Source organism: Lycorma delicatula, chromosome 8, assembly GCF_047948215.1.
Source record: "Lycorma delicatula isolate Av1 chromosome 8, ASM4794821v1, whole genome shotgun sequence".
NCBI lineage: Eukaryota > Metazoa > Arthropoda > Insecta > Hemiptera > Fulgoridae > Lycorma > Lycorma delicatula.
Genome location: NC_134462.1, coordinates 23238061 through 23265830, shown reverse-complemented (window position 1 = coordinate 23265830; position 27770 = coordinate 23238061). Strand labels below are relative to the sequence as shown.

At 30.8% G+C, this 27770-nt stretch overlaps 1 protein-coding gene across 1 annotated transcript in view; it reads left to right on the top strand.

Moving 5' to 3' along the window:
* Window positions 1–27770, top strand: part of LOC142329161 (uncharacterized) — a 488476-nt gene that overhangs the window by 90228 nt on the left and 370478 nt on the right. The window contains exon 2 of the mRNA XM_075373514.1: window positions 23764–23960. Within this exon, the coding sequence (XP_075229629.1) occupies window positions 23878–23960 (83 nt within the window). The 5' untranslated portion in view covers window positions 23764–23877. The remainder of the gene's footprint in view (window positions 1–23763; window positions 23961–27770) is intronic.

Genomic DNA, 27770 nt, shown 5'->3' with positions numbered 1-27770 from the left:
ATCACCTTGTTATTTTTCTTCTTTGAGTAAGTGTATAATTATTTTTTAAGCAATAATTATTGCGTCCTTTATTGATTCATGTTTTAGTTCAGTACAGTATATGATGTCCGATTATAGAAATCTAAATAATTGGAGACTCCTGATTAATAGAGATTGGGGTTGTTTATTTATTTTTAACAAATAATAGGAAGTAGAACTATCAAAAAACAACTGATTTTATCACAATAATTTGCTCACCAGTCTTTAAAAAAAAAAAAACTTCGTTAAATACAGGAAGACTAATACAGCAAGAGTGAAAGTTTTGCATGATCAGCGATTTACTATTATTAAATATGCAACTGTTTTGTTTGCATTTAAGTATTAGGAAGTCTGGCTTTGTCCCGTAAGAATTTTAGGTTTGGATGTTGTTCAACTTTCAGGTAGGAAATCAAGTTTCCTGATTTGTCCGTAGATCAAATTTTGCAAATATCAAAGAAATAATGACACTGATGATTCTCAATTATTTAGCATGTGTTCTTAGCCGATTATCTGAATAGAACTACTGAGGAAGAATATATCAAGGGTAACAGTAATGGGTGAACAGCGAGACAATATATGCCAAGAAACATGGGTAAAATTTGTTTGCGATTGATCGAAGTAGTTTAGTTTTTTTGTTTATCCCGAACAAACAAAAACCCTTTGACTCTTTATATAATAGTATATACACAAAATCACGGTGCATTGTTGTTTATATATATATATATTTATAATTTGTGTGTGTGTGTGTTCGCGCGCGCGCTTGCCCACACACACACACAAATTTAAAAAAATAAGTAAATAAATAAATATATATATATATATATATATATGTGTGTGTGTGTGTGTGTGTGTGTGTGTGTGTTTTGCAAAATTTGAGCAATCTTTGTATTTCTTTATGATACAATTTATATGTTCTTTAGCTGTAATTAAAAACGTACGATTTTGGACATATCAATATTTCGTAATTCGCAGTCTTCAAATTTTAGACAGTATACACCCTGTCCGCTTATATTATATTTATTTCCAGTTATTAGAATCTATACATAATTGTTTATATAATTTATGATTTTATTATTATTGGTGTATGCTGTCTTAAATTAAATGATATAATATATTTTATTAAATTTTCAGAGTTTAAATTATATTCTATTTTTACGTATTCGTTTTCTAAGTTATGTTTTAGTTTAATTATTTCTTTATATGTAATTATTTTTTTAATTTAAAGTATAATCTATGTATTAAATTATCATTATATCCATTCGATCTGGCAATGTATTTAATTTTATAATATTATGTTTAAGATATTTGATGGCTCTGTATATTAAGGAATTGCAAGTGGAAATTTTTTGGTTCCATGGATGAAAGGAATTAAAGAGAATTATAGTATTTTGTTGGGATGGTTTCCTGTATAAGCTTCAGTAAAAATAAGTTGGACATAAACGTATATAGGAAACCAAACCGAACCATTTTGGATACTAAACATAATTATAATCCAAATAAATTCATGGTAGTCTTGCATTACACTAATAAAATTTTTATAATAACTTTAATCTCGAAAAATACCACATATATAATAACAGTAATAAATTAATAAATGAACATATTAAATTCTACGATGACATTTTATATTAAGCAAATAATAAACAACAATTATTAAGTTGGCTAAACTGATTCCACAATCTATAGATTTCGTAACAATTTAATACTCTTATAAAACGGACGAAGTTACTTTAATTTATGGCTTATTACAAAAGACGATCAATTATGTTGTATTTAAATTTAGTTATAAATCATAAACTCCTTCTGAAGATAGCAGAATAGCCGAAAGCGCTTGAGGAAGTCAAATGAAATTTTGGTGTAATTCGTAAAATTATGTATAAGTTTTGTTATCTGAATTCTTTGACTATTTCCACTTTTCCAACTACTATTTGTTTGTTTTAAAATGTCTGTCATTAATTCTTGGTCATTTCGACTGATAGTTTCAGTTCGTTTTACTAGCCATTGTATCTAAATTGTTTACTTGTGTTTTTGTTCTGAATTTAAATACAATAGGAACTTTTATTTTACCGGAAAATATAGGTAGAATAGCAAACTGTATTAAAGGGGAAAGTATGGTGAACGTAGCAAAAATATCATGTTTTTGAAAATCATTACATTTTAAGGTTCAACTATTTCATTTAGATCAAAAAATACGTGTTTTTATGTGTACTCTTGTGCTCGTGTTGCTTTTGGCCTTATATCTCAGGATAGACCAAATCGATTTTTTTCAAATTTAGCGCAAATATTTCTAAGTATGAGGCATTGATAATCGAATTAATTTTTTTTTTTAGCTGTAGGATGTTGAAATATTGTATTTGGACTGTTGCAACATCTACTTGTGCATCTTCCCTTTTGATTGCAATCGACTAAACCAAAAGTGTCCAAAAAATGCTCAAAATCCCCAAAAAACTTTGGATATTGGACTTTTTTTTAACTGCAGTAATAAGCCCTCATTGAGAGTTTTTCAACGGTATATCATAAGTGGTACTTATTTTCATTGGCTCCGCAGTTATAGCCAAATAATATTTTAATTAATGAAATATTTGGATCTTACAAGGGGAAGGCACATCTGTTCGAATCCGACTTCATTTCCCTTCTTTTTTTTAACTTTTTTTTTGTAATTTAAATATATTGTTTTAATAATTATTAACGTCTGATTGTAAAAAAAATTACAATAAATAATAATTCAGTAATAACAATAAAAAAAATAAAATATGAAAAAATCAGAAATTATTAGTGAAATAAAATTTTTTGTACTTTTAATTTTAAAAAAATATGTATATGTAATGTAGTAGTCGTACAAGGAAGTCATGAGGTGTCCACGTAAGTTAAAAAAAAAACCTATTGTGATAAGTTTTTTCTTTAATTTAAAAAACATTTGTTAACAGAAAATTGATTGTGTTATAAATTAAGACCACCGTAGATTTTTTAAATATTTTACTTATGAAGCGAGTGATTATATTTGAAACTCATCGACAAAGATACAGCGCATTGATTATACAAATAGTTGTACACAAATACTGTAAGCTAAAAATTGAGTCGGTAGAGTGAGAGTTGTGTTATGGTCGATTCACTATAGTGGTGTATTACTTTAGATAGGATATTCGAACCGATGATTTCGTACGATGTAATCTTTTCCCGTCAGTTTATTAACATCTTTTGATAGAAATTCTACGGTTTTAAAAAGGTTAACTTTATGTAATAAATAATGCGTTATAGTTTTAACGCTCTATTCGGGTTGTTACTGTTCCTTTTGCTACTGTAATATTTTAATAAAACTAATAATAGTAATTTCATCGCATAAAATATTATTAGTTTACTTTTTGTTGTTCTAATTATATTTATTTACATATGAGATTACGAACGGTTTTTATTCCCATTTTAACTTCTTTTACGTTACTTTTACTTTGCTGTATTTACTTTTACTTGATTTACTCTTTTTTTTTATAAATAAAACTTAATTTATATTATAATTTTTAACATGTATGTTACAGGTTACTTTCAAAGAATAAGAAAGTTGAAACTGATATTTTTTACTTTCCCGGCTGTCGCTCTATTGGTACAACAGCAACATAAAGGGAAAGTATAATAATCGGTTGAAATTTTGGATAACGGGATTTTTGTAAATGTCGATGTTTCAAGATTCCTTAGTTCTTAACACACAAGAAAAGTTACAGAAATTTTCGGAATATATATGAACGTACTTATGTCGGCTGTATTTGATCGATAATTATCTCCGGACTGGCTCAACGTAAGCACCCTCCAAAATATATGCCCCCATCTAGTGCATTTCTACTAGAACCGAAAGGCCTTCAGGGTGGGCGGACTGAAGGGAAATTTCGTCGTGAGAAGGACGCAAATATCTAATTAATCTCCCAAGGAATAACCCAAGTAAAAAATCGATCTATAAAGAACAAACGCAATCCCCAACTTCATTCACCTTAGGATAAAAACAAATATATAATCGCCACTAAAAATTAAATACCGTCAGATAATTACATAGACCCATAGCCGGGGACTGATATCCAGGCTTTACGATAAATAGGGGGATAAAATATCCCTCGTTCCCTTGCCCCGCTTCGCCCAACATAAATTCTTCGAAAATGTCTCAGAATCTTTTTATATATGGTTGTACGACAATTTCAGCCGTGGAGGAATTCGTTGGTTGTGATAGTTGTCTACACTAAGTATTGCGGAAAAAACAACAAATGGATAATTTATACTTTATTCACATTTACATTAAATACACATTTTTAAAACATTAAATTTTCAGACTAGTACAGTTACATTTCATGTTCATCGGTGGATGTAAAAGAAAGTAAGTATTCATATACTAATAGATCTAACAAAAATTAAATCAGCTGGTTCATTAACAAATAAGAAGAAAGAAAATGGCAGGAGATGTATACATTGAGCAGAGGGCAAATAAAATAAATAAATCTGAACAATGGTGTATTGATATTAAATTTTTAACAATATTAAGAAAGCAGGAAGGTATTTTTCACTATTTTTAGATTTTTACTTTTTGATTGCAGCAAATTTTGCTTTAATTGTTAAAGCCAATTTCCTGCAAATTACAAAGTACAAATTTATTTGCTAAGTTATTTAAAACAAAAAACTTTTAAATCGGTCGGTTTTAGGTTATATTAACTTACTTAAAATTATTTTATTATTCTGAACAGTTTTTCCTCGTATTTCGAAAACCTGTTGATCGAAATAATTAAAATTTGGCTATATATATCCCTGATATTCGATCCCATCGGACAAGCAATCATCTGGTTCCTGATTTTTTACTTGTACGAAGTAAAGGAGGAGGTAATGTGATCGCGAAAAATGTCGGCTTTCAGATTTTAACGGAAATATCCATTATGACCATCCCTGAATCGATTTTGACTAGTTTCCGCTTAACGTCTGTACCTACGTATGTATCTCGCATAACTCAAAAACGATTAGCCGTAGGATGTTGAAATTTTGGATTTACGACTGTTGTAACATCTAGTTATGCACCTCTCCTTTTCATTGCAATCGACTGGACCAAAAACATCCAAAATCACAAAACTTAGGATTTTGGACTTTTTATTAATTGCAGTAATAAGCCCTCACTAAGAGCTTTTCAACCATATAAGTAGTACTTATTTTCATTGGTTCTAGTTATAGCCAAATGAAAGTTTAATTAATGGAATATTTGGTCTAATAACAATAAAAAAAAAAAATATGAAAATAAAATTACTTTTTACTTTTCATTTTAATTCAGAAATTTTTACAGAGGTTAATAATTATTAATAAATTAATATATTTAAATTAAAAAATAAAAATGTTAAAAAAAATGTATGTATATGAAGTCGAATTCGAACCGATCTGTCCATTGTTACGGATTCGACACATTCTCACTTGTGAAACAAAATTAATATATAAAGTAATACAAAATGCTGATACGGACACCACAAATAAACATGACGCAATTTGGTGTCCATCACAATGCAATTGTGTAAAACTGTCCACTTCATTAAGAAATTGTAGGATCGTATCTCACTTCCACATGAAATAAGTTTAAATGAAGTGCAGCAAAAAAATGTTTATATGAAATTTAATAGGCGGAGAAGGAAGTCATGATGCGGGTCTATAAGCTACTTCTAGTCCAAGCGGCACATTGATGCAACTGCTCAGTCGTGAAATGTGCTGTAATAAGTGAACAAGTGTTTGTGTCTCTGTCACAGAAATGAAACCGCATCTTGTGTTGTTTGAAAATTGTGTCCCTTACCGTCATTTTGACTCTTGGTAATAGAAAAAAGTCGCACGGAGCGATATCTGGTGAATAAGGTGGCTGTGGTAGTACTGAAATTTGTTTTGAGGTTAAAAATTGCTGTACTGACAGAACAGTATGGGATGGCGCATTATCGTGATGCAGAATCCAATTATCAGCAATGTTGGCACGGACACAAAGAACTCGTTTACTTAGTCTTTATAAAATTTCTTTGTAGAAATATCGGTTAACTGTTTGTCCAGGAGGCACCCACTCTTTATGAACAATTCCCTTGATATCGAAGAAGCACACAAGCATGCGTTTCACTTTTGACTTTGACATGCGAGCTTTTTTTGGTCTGGGTGATCCCTTTGAGCACCGTTGCGAACTTTGGCGTTTTGTCTCTGGATCGTATTGAAAAAACCAACCTTCATCACCAGTGATAACACGGCTCAACAAATCTGGATTGATTTCCGTTTGCTCTAACAGATCGGCTGCCACATTTTTCCGTGTTTCTCGGTGTTGTGTGAGATTTTTGGGGGCCATTTTTGCACAAATCTTTCTCATACCAAGATCTTCAGTTAATATTAGACGAACCGTTTCTAGATTGATGTTGAGTTCTTCTGCAATCATTTTCACGGATAATCTTTGATCAGATCGTACGATTTCACGTACCCTGGTCAAGTTGACATCTGTCCGTGAGGTTGATGGTCGTCCACTGCGGTCTTCATCTTCAACATTCGTTCTGCCTTCACTAAAAATTTTATGCCACCGAAAAACTTGAACTCTTGACATAACCTCCTCTCCAAAAGCCTTCTGAAGCTTACCATAAGTTGTCGTCGCGTTTTCACCCGATTTAACGAAAAAAGGATTGGCATACCGTTGCGCAATATTTTGCGGTTTCATTTCTGTGACGAGAGACACAAACACGTGTTCACTTATTACAGCACAATTCACGACTGAGCAGTTGCATCAATGTGCCGCTTGTACTAGAAGTAGCTTATACTTATAGACCAAGGTCAAAGATGGTGTGCCTACGCTAGCTGCAGGGTAGCCACATTTTGCAAAGAAAAATCAGTCTCATTACTTTATTGTCGCACCTCGTGTGTGTATATATATATATATATATATATGTAAATAAATGTTTGTTTGCCCCGTATGCGTTCCTAAACCACTCATTCGATTGCGATGATACTTTGGTGAGTTATTGTGCACATTCCCGCGATGGTTTCTGAATTAGTTTTGACCCGCTAGGTGGCGCTGTGGTCGAGATATTTAGAAAAATTGTATTTATGGTCCGATTTCGCTCGTATTCAGAATTTATATCAGTTACGTGGAAAGAAATATTTTGCCAAAAAGGGAAATAGGGAGAAAGGGATGAAGAGAAGGAGGAAAAAAGGGAAAGGTTAAATTTTGTGAAGTTCCATAATGTTCAGTTTTCTAATGTTTTATCAGACTTTCATTTGTGTTCATTTCATCTATTTATATATTCAAAGCTAGCTATGGCGAAGCATTGCCGGGTCAGCTAATATATATATATATATAAAATAATGCATAATTAATTAAATTAAAAAACTTTCAATGAAGAAGGAATAATTTATAAAAAAAAAGTTTAACTAAATAAAATCTTGTTAGTGCTGCCATCTGTTAGCAAGGCCACTAAGGTATCGTGGTAACGTATCAGTTGTACAGTAGAATCTTAAATGAAAAGATTTGTTCATTTTTATTTAAGTATATTGCTTATGATAAATTAATAATAGTGTGATTTAAAATTAATTATTTTATAACTTAATTATTTTTGCAGTCTTTTTCAATTTTCTGCTTTCGGTAAACATTTTTTCAATTGTAGCATTGATTTTATTTTATAAAATATTTGGTTTTTACTCTTTGTTATAAAATAAATAAGTTCTCAATATTCATAACACACGTATGAGTATATAATGTACGTATAATTTAATAAAATTATAATTATAATTTTCAATTTAAACACTAAAAAAATTAAAATTTAGCAAATCCTCCAAACTCAAAACGATCAATTTTTCGGTAGGAGACTACCACATCCCAAACATCCAGAAGGCCTTCAAGAAGAACGAACTCAAAAATTTTAAATGGAAAGGGTAGAATTTGGACATACAATTTTAAAGGGCAAAAATTTAGAAAACTTCCGGCTCCGGTAACGTTAAACAGAATTGTGCTGGTCATTTAATATTTTTCACAGCCAGTTATAAAAGTGGCCTGCAGTATACCTCAAAGGTTCTATTTATCAGTACCTATTCTATTTTTCGGTGGTTTCTTACCGGACAATTTCGAGGTAAAAGCGTTGCTAAATTTGAATTTTTTGTGTTCCGCTGTTGAAGAATTATTTAAGTAGACCAAAATAGACCACTTTTGAAAGTAGCTTTAAAAAAAATAAAAATATAACCGCTATTTTTGTTAGGCTTTTCTTAGCCCAGTTTAGGTTTTAGATTCCTTTTAAGATGTTTTTTTTACAATCCTACTATTTTCATTTAAAATTTTTTATTTGCCCCGCCCCCGAGGAAACAAATTTTAATTTCCTATGTTTTTTATTAAGGATTCTCATAATTTATTAACGCTATCTTTCTCTTTCTCTCTCTGTTTTATATATATATATATATATATATATATATATATATATATATATATATATTATATTTATCATACATAATTTTAGTACTCGTATAATAGATACTTTTTATACGATCATGTAGATATACTTTTATGTATGATACTTTTTCCTGCATGGACATAGAAAAATAGAAAATACTTTTTATAATGTATGATCAGCAGTACTTGTGACTGAATTCACCGATTTCTTTGATTCTTTTTACATTTTGTAGAGGAATTTTATTAACATAATAAAATTTTCCAACAAACGTTTTAGTTTTTTAACATTCCCTATGAGAATAATCTTTTAAGTAACAAATTACATTGTCTAAATGTAAAAAGAATATGATTTTCGTCTTCATTAGCGCTTGGTTATAGCTTAATGAGTAAAGTTACTCAAAATATTTTCCCTCGAAAGAAAGTGGTAAATTACGATAAAAATTAATAATTCATATTCCTTTATTTCAGAGAGCCTTTACTCGTGTTCTGTGGTAGTCTCTTAGAATTAGTAGTAGTTTTGTAGCCTCATATTTCTTACAATTCCTTTTTAATTCTTTGTACGAAGTAAAGGAAGTATTGTGATCGCAAAAATTTCGGTTTTTAGATTTCAACGGAAATATACATTTTTGAGCGTCCCTAAATTCATTTAGATTAGTTTCGGCGTGACGTCTGTATGTACATACGTATGTATCTCGCATAACTCAAAAACGATTAGCCGTAGAATGTTGAAATTTTGGATTTAGGAGTCTTGTAACATCTAGTTGTACACCTCCCCTTTTGATTGCAGTCGACTGTACCAAAAATTTCAAAAAAAGCCGGAAATCCAAAACAATTTGGATCTTGAATTGCAGTAATAAGCCCTTATGAGAACTTTTCAACGATATATCATACATAAGTGGTACCTATTTTCATTGGTTCGAGAGTTATAGTCAAATGAAATTTTTATTAATGAAATATTTGGATCTTACAAGGGAAAGGCCACATCGGTTCGTATCAGATTTCATCTCCTTTTTTAATTTTTTTTAAATTTAATTATATTGATCTATTAATAATCATTAACCTCTGATTGTAAAAAAAATATTACAATAAATAATTCAATAATAACAATAAAAAAAAATTAAAAATATCAGAAGTAATTAATGAAATAAAATTTTATGTAGTTTTAAAAATGTGTATATGTAATTTAATAGGCGTACAACAAAGTCATGTCCACATCAGCTGTTTTATTTTTATCAAGATGCAGACTTCTCATCTCTGCAATTATTGCGAACATATTTTTTTTAATGTTAATAAGAGTTGTTTATAGTCTTATCCATTTTATAAATACAAATAAGAAACTTATTATGTTACCATTATGAATATGTTACCATTCTCTCGTCTATTATTGTCATTTGTAAGATGATCATTTTCAACGCACTACAGTTTCGTTCTTTGCAGTTGGGTTTTTCTAAACTTCCTTATTCGGTCGAAGAAAAAGTTAGTAGAGCGGAAGCTTTTATGCTTTCTGGTCGAAAGATTTTTCACGATTTAAATTTTAAACCGTGTTGTGCAACACCTATGCAATAACGTAAGAAAACAAACAAAAAGAAATTTATTCTTAATTAATTATTACAACTGGCATCCCAAAAACATTGACGATGAAAAAAAACCCGATACTGTATTTATCGTCAGATGAGGCACGATTTAATTTATCCAGGCATGTTAATTCTCATAACATAAAATATGTTTTATTACGTATTTTATAATTTTTTATTGTTTTATTATTGCCACATAAATAAAAAAAAGTTTATTATGATCGGTATCTCATAATAATACATTATATAGATCAGTTCAGGAACGGGTATATATTCTACTTGATGGATAAAAATAACTGGGGCATTTATCTGAGTGGTCAAGAGAAACTGTAATAAAACCATGATCAGAGTAGCATCACGAAATGCAAAATTAATTTAAAAATATGTATGTTAAAGCCCATATTAATTATTCAAAATATAAACCAACAAGAAATGTTAATGTAGAATCATACTGATAAAGAGGTATGATAACTACTAACTGAAATCATAATCGGAAGACTTACATAAAAATTGAGCACATACACGTTAAACGGAATGCAAAAATTCAGACTTTTTAATTAGTATTGTTTAAAATTTATCGAAGAGTAACATTATTTTTTTTTTAAATTAATTATATTTTAAATTTGTTTCGTGATTTAGTTATAACTAGCAGATCGGCAATGCTTCGCTATAGCTAGATTTGAGTATATATATATATATATATATATATATATATATATATATACATATGAAATGAATACAATTGAAAGTTTGATAAAACATTAAAAAACTGACCATTACAGAACTTCATAAAATTTAACCTTTAAGTTTAAAAGTCAGAATGTAAATAATTTCAAATTTTATTTAATTCAGACTACTTTCTCAACATAGTAGTAGTTTAAAATACTCCTAACTATTTTTCTACTGATCAATTCCAGGTTTTTAGTAGCTTTAAACCTTCTCCGGACAACGCGGACCATTTTGCAAACACCCGCGCGTAAATCGGTCCAGTAGTTTTTTTTAGGTCTATAGCGGACACACATTCAATTGCCTTGTATACATATGTACTAGCAGATCCGGTAATGGTTCGCTGTTGCTAGATTTGAGTCTATGTACATTAAATGAACGTAATTGAAGGTTTGATAAAGCATTAACAAAAAGAACATTACGTACCTTCACAAAATTTAACCTTTCCCTTTTACCCTTTCACTTCCCCCTTTTCCCCTTTCTTTTTTCCTCTTTTCCACATTTTCCTTGTACCATTTTCATTTTTACCATATTCTCTTTCCTCCCCTTTTCCTTTTTTCCACAATTTATTTTTCCCTTTTTATCTTTTCCCTTTTCTATATTTTTTCCTGTTTTTCCTTTTCCCATTTTTCTGTTTTCCACTTTCCCCTTTTTACCTTTTTCGATTTTTCCCTTTCTACCGTTTCCCTCCGCGCGTAAATTGGTCCAGTAGTTTTTTGTTCTATAGCAGACATACTTATCGGAAACATTGAAATGGAATCGTAAAATATTTAGTATAGCGTGTGTTGCTTTTACATCCAACAGATAGCACTGTTTTTCAAAAAAAGCATGTTTTTACTTGCACATCTTAGGTATATAAAAACATGCGCGTATTCGAATGCAACGTTGTGCCAAAAATTTCAAAGCAATCGGTGAAGAACTTTCGGAGGTTTAAGATTTTGAACAAACGAACATTTACATCTTATTTATATAGATGTAGGAGAAGAAAGTCTGTTTGTATATTTGTTTGTTTATTTCGCAAATACCTCAACCCCAGCGTCATCTAACGGATCCATTTCTTGCAGTGGTAATTCTTTTCGTGTAAGTAACGCATATTCTGAATATGAGACAAATCGGACCAGAAATACATTTTTTTAAATATCTTGACCCCCAGCGCCATCTAGTGAGTCCAAACTAATAAACTAATTCAGAAACCTTTGCGGGCGTGCGTACAACAACTCACCAAAGTTTCATCGCAATCGTATGAGTGGTATAGGGATGCATGCAGGACAAATAAACATTCATATATATAAGATAGCAATCAAAACATAATCAGTCGCAGTATTCTTGTAAGCAAAAGTGTTAAGTTACACGAAATCAGTTCTATCTGTTTAATTGGCGCCAAATCATAATGTTTTTTGGGTGTAGGAGAAATGCATCCGATGGAAAGAATCGCTGAATTGTTTTATATTCAATATGAAAAATCGTACAAATATTAAATATATCTTAAGTAGATTTATGAAAACTTCCTGATGTAAGCTTTATTATAAAATCACTTTTGTCTTTGACAGATGATTTGATTGTTCTATTTAAACTTTATATTATAAGTAAAATTATTGTGATAAAAAGCGTATATTGAAAAATATATTTTATTTTTCATTATGTTGAGTAAGGTTAAAAGTTAATGTATTTTATTTACAACCGGTTTTAAAAAAAAAATAAATCTTATTTCATATCACGTATTTTATTTGTTGCCAAAGAACCTATTTATGGATAACGTAAACTCTCTTTTTTTTATATTCTCAAAGAAGAGTATTCCTACTGGTTTACTAAATGTTATAGCAATAATAATCTTGTTAATAGTTTTCTCTTTCTTTTTACTCATTCTCTTCTTGAATTCTGTACAGTAAACAACTTTTTAGAATTCTTGTTTTCCATGTGTAAATTCAAGTTAACATTACGTTGGTTTATATTAATGTTTTATCTTTAACTAGTATACATATGTATGTTTATTAGTTCGTTAAAAATATTTTTAATTATAAATATTACGCCATGACAGGTAACCGGTAAATAGTTTTATGAATTTTAGTTTACGTAATTCTTTTTTATAAACAGTTTTATTTCTCATTTTGTGTTATTGTTCCGGCATTTATGGCCGACTGAAATTATTTCTAACAGTTAAAAATGTAACCTCTTCTTATTTTTATACTTTTCGATACCATAATAAAAAAAAGAGCTGGTAAATTATTACATGACTTTTCCAGCTATTAATGATAAAAATTAAAAAAAAAAACAATAAAGCAAAAGAGTGTGTGTGTGTGTGTGTCTGTGTATTTATATTAAAGATGGGGAACAAGTTATAAGAAATAAATAAATTATATGAAATTCATACATAGGTTAAGCGTAACAAATTTGCTTATGTGAAGTTTTCTCTAAATCTAACACCCCTTTCAATAAAGGTTAAAAAGAAATTTGAATTCATCATTTGTAGACGGTTGCTCTCAGAGTTATTCACAATTTACCGGATAAAATGTACTAATTTGGATGAATAACGACTTTTCAGTTGTTAAATATGCGAGTAACGGTTATCCGCTCTAATTGTATTTTCAAACTAATTTCTTTTTACGTTTGTACGAATATTAATACAAATTGATCTTTTATAGACAATCCCGGTCGCAAGACAAACCCAGACACAGTAGTATACAAAGATGGATCGAAACAGAACGATACCGTTGGATGCACATTTATTGATGCTGCTGGATACCTTACACTACGAGTGTCTTTACTGCTGAACTGTACACTATAAATAAGGCTTTAAATATCATTAACCCTAAGTACCGTCATATCCTTACTTGTAGCGATTCGTGTAGTGCTCTCCAAACCTTAGAGGATTTTTATTCCAGACATCCTACGGTCACTGAAATCTACAATGCAATCGCGGAGTTGAACTATCGCAATACACAAATGAGTTTCTGCTGGATCCTTAGCCACGTGGGGATTCCGGATAATGAACGTGTAGATTCCACTGCTAAAGACGCATGTAGTCAACCATCCTTCACTACCCGTGTTATTACATCCGACTTTATTAACTATGTAAAAATCACAGTTCGCACAAAGTGGCAAGATCACTGGACGGCTACAGTAAATAACAAACTCCGGCACATTAAAGGTTCTGTGTTGTCACGGGACTGCTCATACAGGAAAATTCGTCGTGAGGAAGTGGTCCTCTGCCGATTGCGGATAGGACGTACAAGAGCTACTCACGGATATCTGATATCGGCAGTAAACGCACCAGTATGCATGCGATGCAACTACCGTCACAATAATGACTGTACCTAGTTTAAACACGTTAAACTAGGTGTTTTTTTTTCTTCGAAGTGTTAATATCTTATATACTTTTTAATAGAGTTTTAAATTTTTTTTACAATAGTTGTATGTTTCGTGTGTTTTGTGTTTAACATTTTAGTTTCAATTTTAATTTTTTATTTGTTTTTAATATTTTAGTTTGTTTTGAATTTGTTTGTTTTTAAATTTCTACTTTAAGTTTTTATTTTGTTTTAATTGTTGTTGTACTATTAGACTTAATATTTCATACTTTTGTTTTCCAGGCGATGATAACACAAAAATCTTTTTCGCCCAAACAAAGAAAAAAAACCCCGGTCGGCCATAGCATTTTCAAACGCAACAAAATTGTAATTTCATCTCATCCTCTGAAGCAAATCGCATTCTCATTACAAGATTTAATAAATCACATAATAACTGTCTGAAGAAGTCAATAATGACATAGAAAATGATCGATACATATGAAATTGTATTTACTAAAAGAGGTTCTAAGTTATTTACTCGTATTGTAAGCTTATTTTTTTACTGACTTTCGAAGAATTGTACTGTATTACTTCGGTCGCATGCGGGGGTTGAGAGATGAAAATGAATTTTTTTTTTACGTTTTGTAGTATGATAAATAGTATTCACTATAGGCTATATAGTATTCACTATATATATATATATATATATATATATGATAAGATTTTGTGGCTGGAAAATCTCCAAAACTACTTTATCAATTTCGTTAAAATTTAGGTATGCTGTAGTAGTGTAACTGAAGTTGTGCGTATAAAAATTTGATGACGATTGGTTAAGTCGTTCTTGAGTGGGGGTACAGGGCCGTGGGCGATCGGCTAGATGCAATGAAGCCGCGATCACTTCACTGGCTGGGGTCCCGGGGCTTCCCTCACTTCCGAGTTAAAGCTGATTGCGTTTAAGTATGCGTATGGTAAGTATGAGTGTTGCAACTGTTATCGGTGTGCGTGTGTCAATGAACGGGTGGTGTATACGTGTCGGTATGTTTGGTTCAAGTGTGTTTGGTGTTGTTTTGTGGTGGTTTTTTTTTTTTTTTTTTTTTTAGTTATGTGTGGATCTGTTTTTGTGTGTGTATGTGCCTTGCTATTTGCTTTGTTGTTGGAATGTGTGTGTGGGTGCTTACCAACCCTTCTGAAGTAATGCTTTACCAGCTAGTCCCACGTGGGGCGGGTCACCAGGGGTAGAGGTTTAGTCGGTAGTGCGCAGGTACACATACGCCCTTGGTTATAACTGGCGGAACCTGTTAACGAGTCCGACACTGTTTCGGCGCCCGTAAATGGAGGTTCCTCTACCTCTTTGAAAAAAGTCGTTCTTGAGTCACGCACAATTTAAGGTCGATAACAGACTACATTATCTCAATTTGACTTGAGTAATGAATCATGTGGGTGAATGAGTATTAACTTGTTGCTTGAATGTAGGGGTATTCGTTCATCGAACGTGTGTAGTGCGTTGTACTATGAAAATGAGTGCGTTTCTGACGGCAAAATAGTTACAACATCGAAAACAAAAAGTGGATCTTCTTAAGCAAGAATGGTTTATGTTATATATAGTAGTGAGACCGGTAGGGTTTTGAACTGTAATAAATATTCCGTGGATCATAAGAAAACTACAGTTAAAATTTCGTAATAATTGATCCATTTTTTACGGTTATCGGGAACAAACGAAAAAGACGTTTCTTTATATAGTAAGGAGATAATACTAAGCACGATGTGAATAAAATTAAATATTTATACCTGTTTACCGGGTGGTTCAAAAACGACTTCACAACTTTAAAATAAATATTTATTGAGATAACTTACACATTCTGTTGAAGTCTTATTTTATATTAAAGCAGATCAAGGATGTCACCCAACAATCACTCTGGTTGGATATGGCTTCCATTTGTAATGCGACATATATCTTATTTGAAGTCTGTTTCATTGCAGTCTGTAGGCGGTAAGTCGGACGTTACCTCTGCAGTGCGGCGTTAAATTCGAAGTCTTACCTCAACAAGATCGGCAGGCAAAGCCGGTATATAAACCTGATCTTTAATGAAACCCCAAACGTGTGGAGCAAGGTGGTCATGTCTTTGAACGTTTACGACCAATCTACCGACCTGGAAAAATCTCGGACTTCTAGACCAAGAAAATCTCGAAAAAAAAACTTTCTTCTAAATCAAGAAAATCTCGGGACTTCTAGGGGGTAGTGAGGTGGTGCTCCGTCTTGCTGACAGTAATGGCGTCACCTTGGTCATCATCTCTAACTGAGGAATTAGTAAATTTTGAAGCATGTCTACATAAACGACACCATTAACGGTTGCATTCTGGAAGAAAAACGAGGCGTAAAATATTTTTTTGCTTAGGGTACAAAAACATTAACCTTAAGGCTGTCACACCTTATTGCAGAGTTTCGTGAGGGTTTTTGCCACTCCATATTCAGCGTTATGGATGTTCACCTTGCCACTGATTTGAAACGTTAGCTCATCACCGAAAATTACATTATCTAAACATCATTGTCTGCAATTCTATCCATCATTTTCACAAAACTGCAACCGACCAATTTGTTCATCATCTGTAATGTGTTGAACCACGGTTAATTTGTACTGCTGCAAGTGCAATAGTTTACGTAATACGCGTCAAAAAGTCGTTTATGGGATGCCAGTCTCACATGACGCACTTCGAGTTAATTTCTTCGGATTTCGAGCAAAGCGTTCTGTGAGTTGTTCTACAACAGCTTCAGGGACGTGTGGGCGTCCTGGTGATTTTGTACGTTTAACAGAACAGTTTGTTCTTCACACGAAAACAAGAGTATAATGTGTGCCTACTAGAAGGCTCCTTACCCCTTTTTTTTAAACAGGTGGAGGAACCCCTTGTACGGGCGCCTGAGCAGTGTTGGGCTCGCTAATAGGTTCCTCAAGATGTTATTAAATGCGTATGTGTTCCTGCGCACTACCGACTAAACCTCCATCTGGCTACTCCCCTTTTCCTGGTACAGCTGGTGTGCATTCCTTCTGGAAGGGGGAATACGCCCTCACATACATTCAGACACCACAGTCAACAGACACGGACCTCACACCCACAAGATACCAAACATCAGACTAAATAGGAGGCTCCCTATCGTACTCTCGACGAAAATTACGTTGAACTGCAGATGGTGACTGCAAATTGTGAAACCAAAACACACAGCGAACACCTTCCGCACCGGTAAATTTATTCATTTTTAACAACACTGGTGGCCAAATTCGTTACTAATATATTACGTGTCATAACTTGATGTGTTTTGCTATATTTCATGATAAATATTTAGAGTATAATTTCTACGTGTAATGTTATTTTTAATTAAATATTTTTAGTTCTAGTAGAATGCTTCTAGTATTATTAAATACGGATTTGAATACTAGATCGTGGATACCGGTGTTTTTTGGTGATTAAGTTTCAATTAACCATACTTCTCAGGAATGGTCGAACTGAGACTGTACAAGATTACACTTCATTTACACTCATACGTATCATCCTCATTCATCCTCTGATGTAATACCTGAACGGTAATTCCGGGAGACTTAACAGTAAAAAGGAAGAAACTATTATTAAATAGTTAATTGATATTAATTATTAGCTGTTTTTCTTTGATTGATCTTTCAATTTTAATGTTAACCTATAAATCCTTATTGAATAAATCTAATAAAACGTCAGGATTTTTATTAGGGTATATAAAATTTTACGTAATCTTTTAAAATTGTATAATAGAATTGTATTGTATTTTAGTCACACACTCGATTATATAATCGATTTAAAGGTTAAAATATTTAACAGATTTTCATTCATCCATTCATGTTATTTTGGCCTTTTTATATTTATTTACATATGTGCGACTTATCTTTTTCTCTTTAGGTCATCAGTTCGTTAAACTTTCACTGCAAAGTTAAATCAAGTTTTATTATTTTTTTGTCTTCGGAATGTCTTGCGGTTGTTTATTTCCGGTTAAAATTCAAATGAAATGAATCATGTTTAATAAAAATTTATACATGTATAATATTCTCTTCAGGTTAAAAACATTACAATGCATATTAGCATCTCATATTTTCAGAATATTATTCACATTTATGTAAGAACCCTTTTTTAACACGCATTTATTTCTTTGCTTGTTTGTACTTGTATTGGATTTGTGAAGTTCTTCGAGATTTTGGTGAATCTACTTCATTTGAGATATTATGTTTCGTCAAAAATATTTCATTTAGTTTTGTTTTTTATTTTTCCTCTCCTTATATTTCTTCGTTTGGTTCGTTTTTTGAGATTCTTTGTGAGGCATACTTCTTGGTGTTTTCTTTTTATGTTATGGAATTGATAGATGTTCATTGCACTCACCAGTGTATTTAATTGTTTATCTTTATTATATACTTGAATGTACTTTATTATATTGTATACATGTGTATTCATTTATAATTCTTGAGATGTTTCAATAGAAGACCTCTCTTTGCATGTCATTTGTTTATTGTAATTATAGTTACTTATGGTTCCGGTTGATTGTGAATAATTGTAAATAAAAATAATTACTGTGAAATAAATTGTTTTTGTAACAAGTTTTTACTTATGCGCTATTTGATCGGGATAAAAGCAAACTTTTAGATTTTTTTTTTAAATAGAGTATTACATAAATTTTTTTATAGAATTGAAAATATTTTATTTATTAAATCTGGAGATTCGTAATATAAATTTTATTGAATTACGATATTACAGAAAGAATTTATTATGCTCCAGTAAAATAAAAGTATTACGGAAAATTTTGGGATCGAATCCCAGTCAGGTTTAGTATTTTTTATACGCTATAGATTTCATCTATTACGAAACAGTAATTTGGTGTTAGCCGTTGTATGCTAATTCCAAACAGTTTTATGTGAGCAATCTGTTGGATTTATTCTTGATTCCTTATATCTTTGACGAACAATTTAAAGCTAGAGAGATAAAAGTATTGTAAGGATGATAGAAGATTAAGAAAAATATCGATTTTCCGAAATTTTCAATATTTAATCACGCTGGCAGCTTATGGCAGACCACTAACCGGAGTTAGTCTTCTCTTTCCCGGTGAATATAGGTAGAATAGCTATATTAAAAGAGAAAGTATGATTGTAATCATGACAAAAATAGGATATCGGGTTTGTTTTGCTAATCTTTACGTATTAGGGTGCAAGTAGTTCATCTAGACCAAAAAAAAAGTTTGTATGTATGTACATATGAACGTATGTGTATTGTACTGTTTTTTTTCCTAATATCTCGGGATTGAGCGAACCGATTTTCTTCTAATTTGGCTCATATATTTCTATGTATGGTGCATTGATCATAAATTCGTTAACAGGATAGGGGTATGGCGTAAAAACCATTTTCGATCTTCTTCAGAGGCACTATAGAAAAAACCTTACTTTAGCAATTTGTTACCCTACAATGTATCATATACGACTATAAATAATAAAAATTAAAAAAAAATTCTAAAAATCAGACCCTTCCTCTTAAAAATTGATATGTATTTTGTTCAGTTTTAATATTTAATTTTTTTAATATTTTATACATCTTGCACAGAGTTATGAAAAGATGCCTCTCCAAAATATTAACCCCTGAATTTAAACACAGAAAAAATTTATTCTTGTTTTACCTTTTATTGGGGTGTGAGATTTATAGAAAATTTTACTTAAGCAGATTTGTTAAGCTTAACAAATATTACAGATACAGAATATTGCAGATATTTTTACAACACTTTTTCTTAAAATTATATATATCCAAAAATTATATATATTCCTTTTTTTCGGTTTAACACTTTTTAATTTTTATTATTAAAAAAATATATTTTTTGTTTTTCACTTAAAGGGAAATTAAAATTTAAATAGTTTTTTCACCTGTATTGTAACAGTACAGGTATACAGGTAATGCAAAATGAGAAACAATGTTTTCCATTTCTTTCATAAAAGTTATACTTTATTTTTTCAATATTTTTAAACAGTCCTTTTTTTAAAAAAAAAAAAACTTTACTAAATTGTCTCCTTGGAATAAAAGAGCCCCAAAAAACAAAAAGAAATTTATTTGAAATTTGGAAGTTTAATGGTTAAATCTTATTTTAGTAATCATTATAATCGGTAAAAAAAACCATCGAGGGACGCAATATTTTAAAAAATAACGGAAACGTTTTTTTATTATAAATAAACTTTGTCGGCGATTGGATTCGACGGCACGTGGCGCTGTATAATCGTGTAGTAGCCCTAAGAAAGGCTGTTGTTGTCGTCGATTGGCTTTGACGGCTGGTTGTAATTTATAACCTTATGGTAGCCCTGAGAAGGGCTGTTGTCGAATGACTTCCACGGTTCGTTGTAATTTGTAACCTTATGATAGCCCTGAAAAGTTTCGCGTTTTGCGTTAGTTCTGAAAAGAACTGTTGGGTCCGGAAACTGGTCTCCGGCGAAGTCGGGGAGTTGCGGCTCCTTCATTGAAATCAGTCCATTGAAATCTGCCTCAGTGGCTGTTGGGTCCCCATTACAGCGAGGCAGTGGTGGCCTCGCAGTGTCGGGTCGGCGTTGGTCGTCCTTAGCCGGCGCGGCCGAGGCAGTGCTCCCCGAGCGATCCCACGCTGGCCGGCTCTTGCTGCTGAGTCTGCCGACCAGGGGATTGAAGCCCGGCGAGCTGGAGCGGGAAGGTAGCGTCCGCGTCCAGCTGCTTTTCCCGGGGGCCGGCCAGGCCTGCTGCTCCGACAGGGATGTTAGCATCCGCCAGGAGGTCCCACGTTGAGGGGGCCAGGAAACTTCTGCTGTCTTCTTCTATTTTCTTCTTCTTGGTCTTCTCCAGGTGGTGGTCAACGATGAATTAAAAATTCATTCTCGTGTACGCTTTCTTATTGGTGCCTAAGTGTGATGGGGCCGCAGAGCCGCTATGGTGGGAAAACTGCGCGGCAGGAGTGACGCTATACCAGCGCGTACGTATACTGTGCTCCCGCTGACATCTGAGTTGCTACGGTTGCCGTCCGCCGATATTAAGAGGCATATATGTTGTAACAACGTTTATTATGGAAATAAAAAAATCTAATGTGGACATCACATGACTTCCTTGTACGTCTATTAAATTACATTTACACATTTTTTTTTTAAAATGAAAAGTACACAAAAATTTATTTCGTTAATAACTTCTGATATTATTTCATTTTTTATTTTGATTGAATTATTATTTATCGTAATTTTTTATTTACAGAGGATAATTATTAATAAATCAATATATTTAAATTAAAAAAGGTGATGAAGTCTGATTCGAACTGATATGCTTGTTAAAATCTAATATTTCATTAATTAAAATGTTATTTTGCTATAACTCTGGAACCGATGAAAATAAGTATTATGATTCATCGTTGAAAAACTCGCAATGCGGGCTTATTACTGCAGTTAAGAAAAAGTCCAAAATCCAAAACAATTTGGATTTTGGCCTTTTTTGGACACTTTTGGTTCAGTCGATTCCAATCAAAAGGGAAGTTGCAGAATTAGATGTTTTACAGCAGTCCTAAATTCAAAATTTCAACATCCTATAGGTGATCGTTTTTGAGTTATGCGAGATACATACGTACGTACAGACGTCACGCCGAAACTAGTCAAAATGCATTCAGGGATGGTCAAAATTGATATTTGCGTTGAAATCTGAAAACCGAAATTTTTTGCGATCACAATACTTCCTTTATTTCGTACAAGGAAATAATAAATTGTATAATTTGACTGGCGTAGAAAATCATGCAATACTTTCCAGCTTTTTTTTTTTCAAGAAAAATCTTCGTTGTTTAGAGGTACTACACTTGGCCATAATTCGATTAAGAAACTTCCCGGATGAAAGCCAGAGAGGTTATTATTACCAAGAATGATCTTATAATAATTATTATCATCTACACTCGCATAGCAAGTTATTGAAATTATAAAGTTGGAACTAATGGTTATAATTTTTACTATCGACATAAGTTATGTTATTTTGTCGCCAGAGGGCAGTTTTATTGCTATTAGAAATGTTTTAATTTGTTAAACAAATTGTATAATTCAGCTTTCTCTTTTTGGTGTATATATATATATATACACACACACACACTAATATATATGTCCTTTTAGAGTGTATATTAATATACACTCGTGTTCTAGTGTTCATTTAACACTAGAACTGCTGAGTTGTGAATTATTCCTTTACCACTGTAACGAGCTGTAAATCTGTAGAGATATCTGTATTATCGGTTAATAAGGAAGGTTGAAACCAAAAGCGTATCTTTTATCGTCTAATAATATTTTAAGTCTCTAACTAAATCACGTTTTGTAAGAGGTAATTAATTTGTTCCGCCAGATGAAATTTAAAAGTAAACTGGATTTTTTATGTGTGTATCCGTTAAGAAAATGGACTAAATTATTCTCAAAATATTCTATCGTGATTTAATAATTTATTGGGATGTAGGAAACTTTTTCTTATGTTGACGAATCTAATTTTTCGTAAATAATTACAAATAAAACTGAAGGAATTGAAAAAAAAATTAAATTAATTAGTTTTGGGTATATTTTTTCCCCCTTCTCACATTTGCCAATTCACAAGGCTGTGCGTGTTTGTAGGTGATAACACATGAAAAAGAACAAAAAAACGGAATAAAATGCCGAAAAGACGTTATTTTAACCAAATGTTGCTGATAAAGAAAATTTTTTTTTTCTGATAAAGTAAAAAATAAATTTCGTATCTTCAATTTCGAACGAAGAACGAAAGAACTTATGACAAAATCATTTTTTAATATCTACTAAATTTGTTCCGATTGTATAATAAAGTTGTTTGTGGAGTGAATAAATAATTCATAATTATATAGTTCATTTGAAAAAGAGATAAATATTAAGAAACACGGCTGTCAAAAAAACCATTGCTGTTTAATATACGATAATTACTAATATAGGATAATTATAGACAATTTTGTGTATAATATGCGTATATAGTATAATTTTTTTTTAAATTATTTTTAAAAAAATGTAGATTTTAAAAATTATTTAATTTTAAAAAAATTAAATAAATAATTTAAATTATTTTTAAAAAAAAAGTAGATTTGTCTATTATATAAAGAGGTATTTTATAAATCGCTGCTAAATTTTTACCCATGTTTCTTGGCATAACTGAAAGGGTTTTTGGATGGATATACAAGTATTTCATCTCGAAAAAAGTATATTTATGTAGTAGTGAACTGTGTGAGTCTCTCTCTCTTTCTCACTCACTCTCCCCTCTCTCTCACTCACCCCTCTCTCTCACTCTCTCTCGCTCACGCTCTCTCTCTCTCTCTGTGTGTGTGTGTGTGAGCGCGCGCGGGCGCTGAGTTTGAACTGATTGATTATTAACATCTAAAAACCAATTTCATATATTTTTGAGTTTCAATCCGAGTTTCAAGAGTTAAAATTGGTTTTTGAATTTTTTTAACCCTGTTACTTTTTTATTTCTCTCTAACAAATGAAGAAATCAACTTGATTTTTCGTGAGTGTAATCTTCATGTCAGTACATCAATTTCTAGATTTTTGAAATTCGACCTTGAAATGCGGTGGGGAAAAAAGTAAAAAGGTTTTTGTACAATGATTTTAAATTTTCCCAATCCGGACTACAGTAAACGAGATATTCAGCAGATTTGGGTTGCCAAATACTCTTCAGATAAATATTTAAAAACCGTTTTCTCATTTTTAATTCCGATTTTTTTAAGGGATGCGAGGTGTACAACGCTGAAGCTCAACCAACACAGCCGATGCAACCGTTACTGTATGAGTGACTGGTTGCACCATAAATACATCTAAATCCGTTCAGCCGTCTATCTGCTATGGTGGAAACACATGCATACAAACAACCTAAATACATTACACTCCTCTTTGGGCCGTCCTGTAAAAAGTATAAATCGATTGAGTAAGTCATTTGCATGTCAGCTACATAAAGTAGTGTATTAAATAATTATTTTAAAATAAAATAACACCAATAAAACAAAATCATTTATCTTTATTTTATATAACAATAATATAACGAAACAATAACAAAATAATTAATACAAAAATAATAACAAAACATTTAATTGTATAACTTAATCTAATTACATATATAACAATAATATACATATATATATATATATATATATTAATATATAATTATATGTACAGTCTTAAATTAATTATTTACATTTATTTATAACATTGAAGGATTCATTTAAATTATAATATTCAAAATATCCTTACAGGTAAATATTGGCACAAAAAAACTGTCGTGTAAATTTATACAGCACTTATTATTATTATTATTATTATTATATATTTATTTATATTTAATTTAATTTATTTAATTTCTTTTTATATCTGTAATTATTTGCCGATTGTATTTTTATACATAAGGAAAATAGTGTGTTATTTTAACATTTTAAATTTTACTAGATAATAAAATACTCGTAAATCAAAAGTTAAATCAAGCAATTTTTTTGTCATTATGCTTATATTTTTTCAGTATTTTAAAACTTAAAACGCATAAATCTAATGATATTTCTATGTCTTTCGTGATGCCAGGACATTGTTATACTAACAGAATCATTCGTTTAATTTTCGCTGTTAATACAGTTCACATTTTTCGTAATGAAATCGATACTTATTCATATTAATATACAAGTGTCTAATAAATTTCCATGCATAGGAAAAATAAAGATTTTTTTTTTTATGAAAACCATTTTTATGTATCGTATGTATGGAAATTTATGGAACACTCTTTATAATCGAAATCCATAATTTTACAAGATTTATTATTTAAAGAAGAATAAAAAATATAGTCGCATTCTACCGATAGATTTATTAAAAAATTAATCAAAGAATATTTTCACTTATTGTTTTTTTCTGTATTTTAATACTTTTGCCAGAGATCTGTACTTGTTAAAAACGAATCTTTTTATTAAAATAAATCAATTGAAATCATAACTAGCAGTTTTTAGTTATGGAAATGTAAGAAATTCTATAAAAGGACAATCTAAAAAAAAGTGATACGTGGAAAACATTTAATTAATTTTAATAAATTGTAATTTTCTTTATTAGTATTTATTATATTCTTTCTTTTATTTATATTCTAAAAAGAGTACGTTGATAGTTTCAATTCTTTTTGTCATTTATAAATGTCTTACAAAAATAAATTTTTATAAGTATTTTTTTTATGATTGTGTCGATTGTTTTCGATTATTCTGGGTTAAATTTTTTTTATATATTCTACTAAGATATTTGAACTTGAACCCTTAAATATTGAATGATTTATTTAAAAGTGGCTTAGCTAAATTCTCATTTAATCCTTTCAGTTATGTTCAGAACAGTCGGGACACCGCTGTACGGTACACTATTTTGCAGCAGCTGGTTGTACAAAGTAAATTGCTGTCAAAAGACGTAGATTCCGTGTAGCGTTTTTCAGAATTCTGTGGTTCTATGGTATCTCGCCCCGTCATAAATTGGTGCATGGAATGGTAAAGTACTGGATAAAGTCTCTAGCGGATCCTAGCCAAAATTTAAATTTGGGGCCCCATTTCCAGTTACGTAAGTTGCGGACAACTTAAAAGAAACATTGAAGGGTAATTGGGAAATTCCTTTTCGGCATCAGAAAAAGAAACAAAAAACCACCTTCTCGAATTTTTATTTGATTTAAAAAAAATACTGTTTTTCACTTTAAAAAAAAATACACCATGACAACCTCCAAGGGGATCATGGCCCCTTAGGTCCCCCTTAGATCCACTGCTGGCACTAATCCGATTTTATTACTTTATCAATTATTATGATGACAATAATTTTATTATTTAAAAATAATAACACAATATTTGATATTATAGAAGATAAAATCTTTATATATATATATATATATATTTCTTGTGTGCGTGTGTATGAAAGTGAACTCCTCCTAAACGGCTGGACTGATTTTTATGAAATTTTGTGTGTGTGTGTGTTCAAGAGGATTCGAGAATAATTTAGATTCACAATTTGGTCCACTGGAAAATGTTTTTTTAATTATTTTTTTATTTCTAAGTAGTTGTTGATTTTGGAATGTTTTACATTGGATCCGGCAGACTGCACTACCATCGCAGTATCGAATGTTCAAAAATATTCTATTTTAATTTTAGTTTGTCCCGACAAACGGTGCTGCGATCAAATTGAGAAAAATATTTCGTAATTTTGTGTTATTATTGTGTTAAAAAAAATCGCGAGAAAACAGTTTTTTAATAAATAATATGGCCGTTGCCAATGTAAACGAAATTACAACTGCTTAAGTAACAAGTAGGCAGCACTGCGATCGCGTTTATAATTGTGCGCGTATTGAGAAATATTATATTATTATTTATTGAAATAACGTTTTAAAGTGTAATTAAAAAATATACATTGTGCAAATTTGTAAGGTACAGTATTGAAGTGAAAATGTATTTTAAATTTATTTATGTGTTGTTGATCTTGGGAAGGTTGAGGTTCACAATTGGGTCCGGTAGGCAGCGTGTGGATCCGGTAGGCAGAGCTGCGATCGCGTTTTAGAAGTTTTTTTTTTTAATTTTTGGTTTATCGGTCAAACCCGGTAGTTGGTGCTGCGATCGGATTCTAGGAATTTTTTTTATTTTGTTGCGTTTTCGCATATCAGTTACTTGCGTCGTAGCTTAGTGTTGTTCTTACATTAAAATTCGTATTTAGAGAATAGTTTGAATTAAATCCGACAGGTAGTGCTGTTCTGACAATTGGATTTATTTACATTTTTAATTTTATAAAGTTAAAGGTGAAATTTTATAAGGTTCCGTAATGTTTTGTAAGTATCTTAATGTTAAGTATTAATTGTAATGATTTTGCAGCAACAACACTTTTTGTTAAAAAATTATTTTCCACCGAATACTGGGATTAGAGAGTGGTGTGAATTAAATCCGATAGGTAGTGCTGTTGTTTTGCCATTTGGATTTATTTACATTCTGACTTTTATAAAGTGAAAGGTTAAATTTTGTTAAATTGCTAATGTTCATTTTTTTAAGGTTTTATGAAACTTTCAATTGTGTTCATTTAAACTATATGTATACTCAAATCTAGCAAAAGCGAAACATTGCCGAGTCTGCTAGAATTGCGCGCTTATTGAGAATATTATATTATATTATTATTTATTGAAACAACGTTTTAAAGTTTAATTAAAAAATGTACATTGTGCAAATTTGTAAGGTGCAGTATTGAAGTGTGTATTTTTTTACGTGATTTTTCATGAATTTTAATGATGTATACACGTGCATTCAATAACAATCAACTTAACCTACAAATTTAAATTGTCAGTTCTCATTTGATTCTATGCAACTTATGTATTGAACGGCTCTTTGAAAATAAAAATTTAAGTCTGTAATATAAATTATAAAAGTTACGTATAATAATTATAGTTTAAAGTATATTTAAAAAATTGAATTTATAATGTTTTAGCTGATTAATTTTATAAAAAGTTTTCTAAAATTATTTTAATTTACAATTATCTAAAAGTTGGTAAAATAGATGTTAAAATAAAGAATGAGAAAAATGATAAAATTTTCTACTAAAATTTTAACTGCGTTGCTTTTTTACAGTGCTTTAATTATTTTATTAATTGATTAATTAAGCTGTTACATGGTTATGATACATCAAAATTTTTATAAAATAAAAAAATATGTAGGAGGTACTTTTTTAGAATGATGTTAAGTGAAAATTAGTAGTAATG